This window comes from Aspergillus affinis, assembly GCF_023601865.1.
Source record: "Aspergillus affinis strain CMG 70 chromosome Unknown NODE_213_length_32043_cov_88_928737, whole genome shotgun sequence".
Classification (NCBI taxonomy): domain Eukaryota; kingdom Fungi; phylum Ascomycota; class Eurotiomycetes; order Eurotiales; family Aspergillaceae; genus Aspergillus; species Aspergillus affinis.
In genome coordinates this window covers 21535-32043 of record NW_026515994.1, presented here as the reverse complement: position 1 = coordinate 32043, position 10509 = coordinate 21535, and the positions used below count along the sequence as shown (strand labels likewise).

The following is a 10509-nucleotide window of genomic DNA, read 5'->3' as shown; positions in this document are numbered from 1 at the left end:
CTTCATTTTCTACGTGGGCGTTGAGGTAAAATTCGTGCATCAGGTGGGGACGTGCATCAGGTGATCAACTACGGTAGTGCAACGTAAACAAATGCTTGGCGCCCTAAAGTCTCAGGCATCAAAATCTGCATGCCGACCCTTGCGCGCATCAACACTCAAATGTGACATGCCAGCTGCAAAAATACATCCTTTTCACGAAATTAAGCAACGTAACGGAATATTATACAGTCTTGACTACTTCTTCACTTTCTGTGACCATTTGAACGCGTCATGGCCCCTCGCGACAATCCTCTTGTTTGGCACTGGCTTCATGACGACTCAACGGCGCCTCCTGTTCAACTAGGATCGCCACTCCTCTCATCTCCTGAACATAACTCACCATAGTCTAAAGAACAGGACAAGAAAAGCCATGGATCCGAGAGTTCGGCGAACCGTCAGTGCGGCAATAACGACAATGAATTACTCCCCGATCAAAGTGTTTCTCTTGCCGCACTTAGTGATTTTGAATCGCATTCCACTTCGACGCGTCAAACACGGGCGTTAGACCCGGCTCGAGATCTACTGAATGATCTCCGAGTGTCGAGGCCTGCTATCTATTGTGATGTTCCATTCACGATAGCTCTGCCGGAATATGCTATCGCCTTGCATGATATCATCAGTCAATCTCTCGATGAAGGAGTCGTTCCTGCTCAGTTGAAGGTGCATATAAATGATAGCTACCCTCCGGTGTCAGTACCTGATGATGACTTTTATTCCTGTTTAGGATTGGATACTCACTGCGTTTCCTCTGGTTGCGCAGTCAATCCCGGACTATGCATATGATAAGTCGGGGTCTGATTCGTATAGAGAACTTGACCGTCTTTGGGAGACCGTTATAGAAATACTTGATGAAGCCCGCGACTGCAGTAGGCAGCAGGGAGACGAGAATCATTGGTGTTCCAAAATCATACATCCAATGCTTCGCCTTGCATCGAAGGGGAGCATGCTGAAAGTGCAGAATGTGTAGGTTTACATTTCAAGTTATCTCTCCTTGCTAATGCTCAAAATAGTTAAACCCAACCAATAAACCCAGATCTGCTTCCTTTGACACCTCGAAATTAACTATCGCATTCGCAGAACGGCCGACTATGCCTTCTCTTTTCATCACAGCGCCAGCCAGACATTGGAGCTATATCAAATGCTATCCCTCGCAGAAGTGGGCGATAAGCTAATTCAGACAACAGATGCTACCACCAAGCGACTCGTCCTGTTCTCCGGATTGGAAGTCAAGCATGAGAATGGCGGTAAAGATGAAGCTCTCGCTCAACTCGCGATATGGTTAGCAGCTGGAATGCAGCATCTCAGAAACTTACAGCAGAACATAAGGCCCTGTTCATTCAGTGATCTGCCTCCAATGATAGGATGAACCGTTATTGGCTATGACTGGCATACGTATATTGCGTTTGGAGATACCTCGAATAACGGCGATCGGATTGTGGGTGGATCGATATCCTGTATCGCGGCGTTTTAGCTGACATTAGGAACGCAGCATATCCTTGGTCCTTGGAGAGCAGCAGCTGCAGACACCAGAGATGTGTATGGGTTATTCAAATTGCTCAAGCTTCTGAAAAAGACAGTGGAATATGCTTGTACTATCCATTAGCCCTGGCTACGAGAAAATATCTTCCAGCAGTTGTGCTCTGATGAGACTGGTCGATAGTTAACTGGTATTTCCATTACCAATTATGATGGTTTGCGCGCGTAATTTGGGATTTATAACGAAGTTGAATATAATAATGCTTTCTGGGCAATGAACTGGGTTTCTGAAGGCTAAAAATTGGCCAAACGCCCAAATTCCACAACCTGAGTCAAAATAAACACACTATTCGATAGGCTTGAACGCGTTATAAATCGGTTTTAAGCGAAAAAAAAAAAATTTGCCTTAATACTCCTAAATTGGTGGTGGCGACAGGGTGTATTTATGATAACCGTCTCTCGGCTACTTCGTCAATATGCCATGAGAATCACCCGAGACGGCTATATGACACCATAATCCAATCTACATGGTAGTCTAGCAACGACTAGATATAAATCAATCATCCCAAGCTGTCTACCTCAATCAAACCCGTGTCACAATATTCCGAAAGCACTATGGCGGAGGTCAAACAAGTCCCATCAACTTATCTACAATCTTTGCCCGCCACACTGAGAATTGACTATCCGAAATGGTTCGGTGGATCAGCATCATGTATGGCCGTTGCTGTATCGCATCCGCTAGATCTGAGTGAGTATAAAACGAAAAGAGCGGCCTACACTACTGACACACACAGTCAAGGTGCGAATGCAGATGGATGGCGGACCTGGACAAGGAACGCTCAAGACGGCTAAGACGGTTATTCGGGCTGAAGGTCTATCAGGGCTATATAGTGGAGTAAGGTAATTGGTATCCACTGTTAATACATGACGCTAAACGTGGCAGTTGTCAGCAGGGCTTATGAGACAATGTAATCATATACTCAGAAGTCATAAATAATGGAACTAACTCGCTGGTTCTAGTAACGTACGGATCTGTTCGCATCGGCCTCTACGAATCAATCAAAGATGTATGCAAGGAGAAAGATGTGACTCTAAATGCACCTGCGCTAGCCCTAGTAGCCGGATGCACCGGCTTCATAGGGGCTCTATTCGGCACCCCATGCGATATCGCGAATATACGCATGCAAAATGACCAATCGCTTCCGCCTAGCTCTCGACGCAACTATGCTCATGTGTTCGATTCTTGGGTTCAAATGAAACGCTACGAGGGCTGGGGAGCGTTTACTCAAGGGCTGTGGCCCAACTGTTTTCGTTGTGCAGCTATGACAAGCTGTCAGTTAGCATCTTACGATGTTTTCAAGGGCTTTTTGATGCGTGTTACAGGCACAAAGGGAGAGCATCCGGCTCTTCATGTGTCTTCCTCTCTGCTGGCAAGTCTTGTCGCGACAACGCTCTGCAGTCCAATAGATGTGATCAAAACGCATTTGATGGGAAACTCTGGACATGGTTCTACTCTCAATACCATCAGAGGATTAACTGCAACCGAAGGAATCAAGTGGGTATTTCGTGGGTGGACGCCTAGCTTTGTCAGACTGGGCCCTCAGACTATGGCTACGTTGGTTTTGTTAGAGGAACATAAGAGGCTGTATAGAGTGATGAAGGGGGTGGATGACAGGTCCTTGTAATTAGAGCTCAGCGGGAATGTGCTTCTCCCAAACTGGAGAAAAGCGAGTGTATTTATTCAGGATAATACCTTGCCAATCAAGCGATTGACGCCATAGCTCTCACCTAGGTAGTCGGCTACATGGTCAGTGGATCCTTCCCCGGCATCTCTCAGCCCAACAGTAGCAAGATGCGGGGAACATTTCAAATCATTGCTATCATTGGGTCTAGTAAAACCCCCACAGTATTTGCTTTCAAATCGCATGATAAAATCGAAGCGAGTATAAAGTCGTGGCAAGCAACATGGCGTTTGCTTTTGTTCTTGTCTTTCACCTGAAGCCTCGTCTCCCTTGGCCTGCACCATGCTCTTGGAAGGACGACGCCTCATGCTGGCCCAGACCATCCTGGTCACTTTTCCCAGCTTCATACTCTTTGGATACAATCAGGTCGGAGTTGGTGGCTTGTTGGCCTTTGAAAGCTGGACTCGAACATTTCCTCAGATCGATACCACCCATACCCAGGATGGCACATCTTATAACTCTATTATCCAAGGGGTCTACGTCTCGTCGTTCACTCTCGGTGCGCTCTTCGGTGCTTTATCGTGTTCAGCACTTGGAGACTGGCTTGGGCGGCGCAAGACTATCTTCATCGGCGCCTGTTTGACTTTGATCGGGGAGATCATCTCCTGTACCTCGTTTGACTTGTCTCAGCTTATCGTGGGGCGCATAATAATCGGCATTGGTGTCGGAGAGCTGAGCACCATTACTCCAGTCTGGCAATCCGAATGCTCCCCTGCAATCAACAGAGGAGCTCATGTCGTTGTGGACGGTATCGCAATCACCAGCGGGTATATGCTCTCGTCATGGATCAACTTCGGCTTCTCTCACATTGAGGAGTCATCGGTCTCATGGCGTGTTCCACTCGCTATCCCTTGTGTCATTTCCATAACTCTGATTGCCTCCATATTCTTCTTCCCTGAATCCCCACGATGGCTCGTGAGCTCCGGCCGTCGTGATGCAGCGGCCCACGCCCTTGCACGAGTCAAACAAGTGTCCCCTGATGACCCTAATCTCCGACAGGAGGTCGCCACAATCGAGTTATCGCTGGAAGAAACAGCACGAACCGCCGCAAAAATGAAAGACATATTCACCATGAAACAGGGGAAACTCTTCTACCGTTTCATGCTCTGTATGGGTCTTCAGTTCTTTATCCATATGACCGGTGCCAACGTCATCAGCACCTACGTGACCACCATCTTCCAACAGGATCTGGGCCTCTCAAATGACCTCTCTCGTATCCTCGCTGCATGTGCATTGACATGGAAGTTCCTTGCCTCGTTTGTCGCTTTCTTCACTATCGACCGGTTTGGAAGACGAAAGCTTTTCCTGTTCACAGGAACGGGGCTGACGGTTTGCATGACGGGATTGGCTATTACGAATAGTTTCCCGGATGACAATAAACCTGCTTCGATCTTCAGTGTTATTTTCATCTTTTTGTTCAACTTCTTCTTTCCCATTGGGTTTCTGGGAACTTCGTTCCTGTACTGTACGGAGGTTGCGCCGATTCGGTTGCGAGTGGCCATGACGTCTATTTCGACGGCCAATCATTGGCTTTGGTAAGTTGTCTTGATTAACACAGTTCCTTTTATGATGCAACTTCTGATTAAAGGGTGAATAGGAATTTTGTCGTCCAAATGATCACTCCCGTCGCCCTCAGCAATATCGGATATCAATACTATATAGTCTACGCGTTGATCGCATTCTGCTTTCCTATCGTGGCGTTTCTCTTCTACCCCGAGACAATGGGTCAAAGTTTGGAAAAGATCGAAGAGCTGTTTCAGCAGGATATATCTATCTTTGACACTGTTAAGGCCGCGAGACACATGACTAGGTGGCCTGAGCTGGATGGCCAGGTGAATGAGGATGGCAAGATTGAGGTTGAGCAGATTGAGGATTCGGCGGATGAGAAGTCAATTTAGTTTGTACTTGACCGGGAGCGTCTATATTGCCCGTGATATTAACAGACAAAAGATTATGCAAGTCTAATACATCCAATCGTGTCCGCGCTCCACCTGCTTCCTCCTCGGAAATGCCCGCTTGACTGCCATCTTGGCACGACGAACACTACCTAAATTACGAGTTTTTTGCAATCTGCTCAACTGATCTAACACAAACCGTCGATGGTCCTCATTTTCTGTAACACAATTTCCTAGGATGAACAGTGGCCATAATGATGTTGCAAAGTCGGGTAGGGAAGATATTTGACGGATGATGGTGGTCATGAGGTATCGTTTGCTGGATGTGTATTGTTGTGATGTAAGGCCTGTTTGGGCCAGAGTGGAATTCAAGGCTTGCTGTACGCACGTAGTTTCATTAAGTATGTCGGTAAGATATAGTAGTGCGGTTAAACGTTTGATTTCTGCAATTTGAAAAAGATCATTTCGGTTTGCCGAGTGGGCGGGGAGTATTTGTTTCAAATTTTATAGTGAAGACTTGATTGCAAGAGCCTTCTTGTTGACATCGCGATCTTTGCTCTGGAAGGGATTTTTTTCTGTGGCCTGGAACCAGTTTATTAATGCTCAATATCAAAAGTTACATACAGAATTACCATTGTTTGTCCAACTGTCATATCTGAAATTTCATCAATCAGGCTCATCAATCTCCGTGAGCAGCCCATGACCATGTCAGTCTAGTCAGTCAGCCTCTAGCATTCTCAAAGCCCTTATCATCTTACCTCGTCTAAATCATCACCGTCTGTCCCGTTGCATACACTTTTGACATCCGCTCTTTTCTGAGGCTATTTGACTCATGATATCATGTGTCACAAAATACATAGTAAAGAATTTCCGTAGCGATGGACTCTCACAATGTACCGCTGTGGTATGATTCAGAAGTTCAAGTCCAGCACGAAGATGCGTTATCCATGAGGGATCACACTCATCGGATATCGAGCTGTCTTAGTATAGTATACATTGATATTTGTCGTGGGCGTACTTACATCGTGGAAGCAGAGCATGAGTACGGTTGCAATAACCCCATCATCAATCCTATTGTGCGAGATGGCTTGATTCAGGCTATTTAAGACCCTGCTCTTATAAGAAAACGTCTCTTTGACAAACCGCGTGTCTCCCAAAAGACACAATTAATTTCTAGCAGCCGCCAACAAAGCGTTTCGTAGTGTTGGGTGTACAAAGCAAAGCGCCGTTATGAGCGATATATATAGGTTGTCTATCTGGCTCAACGCGCAGTTCGGTCCAATTCCGTGAATGAAGTAATCAAGGAGATAGATCTCAACTTCAGAGTACTCCGTCAACGGATGACCGAAGGAGAAAGTCATCAAATCGAGAATATCGTAATCCATAGTCATCTCTGATAGATCGTTATGAGCAGCCCCGTCAAAGCTGAGCAACTTTGAGTGGTAATATGCTCTCTGTTGTGTTCAAAAAGATATACCTCCCGACGTACTGGTCTAATGGTACTAGAGTGTGACATCCGGTTGTATTAGAAGGTGACAATGCAGCTCCTTTGCCAGCTTTCTTGCCCCATTTGCCTAAGAATGTAGAACTCAAGATCCCTCGGAGGTGTTACCTTCGCGGCCAAAGCTAATACCTCGTTGGAGCGCATCCTCTTGGAACATTAATTTCAGACCACGCTCGCACTTGAGGTTCAATCGCTCGCAACGTCGACATCGCGGCTTTTCTTCGGTGCATCGGACATGCATTGCTTTGCATTGGTGGCAACCGGATCGTCGACGGTTCTCACACCCAGTGCGCTGCCGGGACGCCATTGATGCTCTGCAACCAGCTAATTCTACTTAGCAATCAAGAAAAAGTAAATCACGCATACGAAGATGATCGTCGGGTGTAGCAAGTCCAGCGGTGGACCTTCCTCCGGTCATTATCAGCGGTGCGGGGAAACACCTTGCCTATTCGGGCTGGCGGGTGGAGACTGGCAGTTTGTTCTGTTTGCTCTGTCTGCTCTGTTTGATCAGTCAGGTCCGTCCGCTTATCCCCGGCTTCTTTCGTCCCTTCTTGATTTGCCTTCTTCAGTCGTCCTTCATCTTCCACTACTTTGCCATCGTTTCATGCACCGTCCATGAATGAAAGTGCCCTCGTTCTGATTGCAGCTCAATTTAATATTAGAAATTTAGACATACATAGCATTTTTTTTGCAACTATTTGCGGCATTTCTTTCTGAATTCCTCCCCCCTGCATCATTTAGCGAACTTCAAGTAATGTATCTGAAATTCTTTTGCTCAAAGTCTGTTTGATCTGCAAACACATCAGCCAGGTCATCCTCGCTAGAAGGCCCAGACTCCGCATCAATACCATCCAGTCGTCGATTCAGTCGGTCTACGATAATCCAATACACTCCAATCAGACCGATACAAACACAATAACAAGCCAACATCGCGACAAATCCTCCTGTGTATGTGGGAGCCTGTTCCTCGCGGAATGTTTGAGGTCCGATTAGATTTCCTGGGTGCGGAGTGAGCTCCGAATTACAAAAGGGATCGTTGGATGGAACCTACCAACCGCATAGCCGATATACAAGATCGAATATTGAAAGTTTTTCTTCGTGTGACCGGCAGTGTTGGCCTGGGCCATTGAAATTCCTAAATGGCTCAGCATGGCATTCGCTCGGTTACTCAGTCGGAATACATACCAACTACGTATGGACCAAAGTAAGTGTATAGCTGGTTGCGGAGTTAATGAACCTTCACGAGGATTGCCAGATCATAGAACATACCAGATATATCCCGACCATCTGTCCCCCAATGTTTGTTCGTGGAAGAGTATAGACAACCCCAGATCCGATAATCAGTAAGAAAAAACAACAACTTCGACGCGAACCTAATTTTTGAAATTACTCAACCACCACGACGGTTACGGCCTCTAGAATCAGCCAGTTTACTATCAACCCCAGCCGCTATCGATTGAACCTAACTTTATAGAGGATATCGATATAGTTGAGGTGAAACCCTCGTGGCCGGCCCTTTCAGGGATTCCCGAGGCGGTAAACGCACATAATCAGAATTTTCTCAACTGCGTTTTGAACCTCAATAAAGATGCGCAACAATACCTTTCATTCAACGAATTGAATGAAAAACAGCTTTCCAAACTGGTAGTCAGCTTTATACAGCAGGTAGCTGACACCTGCAATTTTCTGCAACACGAAATTGTAGATATTCTGACCGTTAACTGCCGTATCGGCCCCGAGCTGGCCAACATCCGGCAGACCCTTCAGAACGTCCAGGAACAGACCTATCACACTCAATCAAGTATACAGAAACAGAACAACCAGTCCTGGGCCTCTGTGGTCCGCAACGCGCCTCCCCCGGCCCATACGACCTCTTCTCACGGCTCCTCCAGCACCGCCCCGGCCACCCCGTCGGAGCTCAGCAAAGACCGCGAGGTCATCATTAAGCTACGGGATGCTGGTGCAGTACGCACCTACCGACGTCTTACGGCCTCGGATATCAAGCAGAGAGCGGAGACAGCAAAACAGAAGACTTGCGGTCAAACAGAGGCTCTCTCTTTGGCTAAGGCGCGTTTTGTAGCTGCTAGATAGCTTAGGTCCGGCGACCTGAGCCTTTCATTCCGCTACGCCGCTGAGGCCGAAGCTGCCAGGACTCACGATCAATGGGTCAATCACCTGAGCGCGGGGGTCATGCTGCGGCGTCCCTCTTGGGGCATCGTTATACATGGGATCGTATTTAAGTCAATTGGAGACCTCACCACCGATACGGAACAATAACGGGTGGCTATCGAGTTACTCGAGGAGAACAGGGACTGCTGGGTGAGCAAGGAGGCTCAACAGAGGTCGTATAGGCCGGGAGAGGCGCGTTACGGACCACAGAGGCCCAGGACTGGTTGTTCTGTTTCTGTATACTCGATTGAGTGTGATAGGTCTGTTCCTGGACGTTCTGAAGGGTCTGCCGGATGTTGGCCAGCTCGGGGCCGATACGGCAGTTAGCAGTCAGAATATCTACAATTTCGTGTTGCAGAAAATCGCAGGCGTCAGCTATCTGCTGTATAAAGCTGACTACCAGTTTGGAAAGCTGTTTTTCATTCAATTCGTTGAATGAAAGGTATTGTTGCGCATCTTTATTGAGGTTCAAAACGCAGTTGAGAAAATTCTGATTATGTGTGTTTACCGCCTCGGGAATCCTTGAAAGGGCCGGCCACGAGGGTTTCACCTTAACTATATCGATATCCTCTATAAAGTTAGGCTCAATCGATAGCGGCTGGGGTTGATAGTAAACTGGCTGATTCTAGAGGCCGTAACTGTCGTGGTGGTTGCGTAATTTCAAAAATTAGGTTCGCGTCGAAGTTGTTGTTTTTAGCCACTGTCACGGACCGTGACCAGCCTCCGAAGACGTTCCTTCGCAATACCCTATGACCTAACTACCCGATCGGGACTAGCTTAGTTTCTTCGTTGAATGCATCCCCTACATTCTTGCGATTCCGTATCGCCTGCGTAGCCGTTCGTTACAGCCACGAGAAGAAGAATGCCGAGATGGTCGACATGATACCGGTCGGCATGTTCAAGAGGGATGTGTTAACTGACGAGAATCCAAGGTTGCTGATGATGATCCCACTAAAGGTGGTGAGGCCTGAGACTATCAGCATGGGGATATGGCCTATCAAATGGCTGACGTTACCTGCGTTCGGATTGTTGATGGCAAGGTTGAAGAAGAAAAGGATCCACGTCTTCGGGTCCATGACCGCCTCAAGGGCCTGGGTTCCTTTCCACTGCTTGTTGACGATTCCGGTTGCTGCACCGCATAGTATTTCTCCTGCTCGGACAGAAATGAAGCGGTCATGGGAGAATCAGGGAGAAAGATAAAAGCCACTATGGACCATGTTATGGAGAAAGTGCCTGCAGAGTTTAGAAGTACCCACATCTGGTCATTCGCACGACTTACCAACGATGAGATATAGGTACTGCCAAATTGCTAGCGGAGCAGAATCAGGTATATGGCCGACCGCCCAAGATAAAAAACCGTTGATCACTGAGCTGACTGCAGCCAAAGCAATAGCATTTCTTGGCAGTTGTTCATGTTTTTTATAGAAACCAGTCACGATCAGAGTAACGGAGGGAACGATAATCGCTTCCAACCAACCTGGTGTCGTCAGCATTCTCTGTAGCACCGGACCAAAGCTATAAGAGAGGACTACCCATGAAGAATCGTAATGCCATCAGGCCACTCCAATTCCGTCACGAGGAAATCAAGAGAGCCATGGCAGACCAACCAAATGCACAAGACGATAAGTACTTTGCCGAAGGGAGCTTTTGGATCAGGTATGAAGAGGGCCACATGCCAACATAC

At 47.3% G+C, this 10509-nt stretch overlaps 2 protein-coding genes across 2 annotated transcripts; both read left to right on the top strand.

Annotated features, from left to right (window-relative positions):
• Positions 1-955: 955 nt before the first annotated feature.
• KD926_004471 (general substrate transporter) lies at positions 956-5155 on the top strand (the record flags this gene model as incomplete). Its single annotated transcript, XM_053095177.1, has 8 exons — positions 956-1002; positions 1117-1317; positions 2127-2263; positions 2310-2387; positions 2536-3074; positions 3308-3458; positions 3517-4792; positions 4855-5155. The coding sequence occupies 8 exons, from the start codon at positions 956-958 to the stop codon at positions 5153-5155; spliced, it is 2730 nt and encodes a 909-aa protein (XP_052950136.1).
• Positions 5156-7850: 2695 nt separating this feature from the next.
• KD926_004470 (putative RNA-directed DNA polymerase from transposon X-element) lies at positions 7851-8747 on the top strand (the record flags this gene model as incomplete). Its single annotated transcript, XM_053095176.1, has 2 exons — positions 7851-7860; positions 8131-8747. The coding sequence occupies 2 exons, from the start codon at positions 7851-7853 to the stop codon at positions 8745-8747; spliced, it is 627 nt and encodes a 208-aa protein (XP_052950135.1).
• Between the last annotated feature and the right edge of the window lie 1762 nt (positions 8748-10509).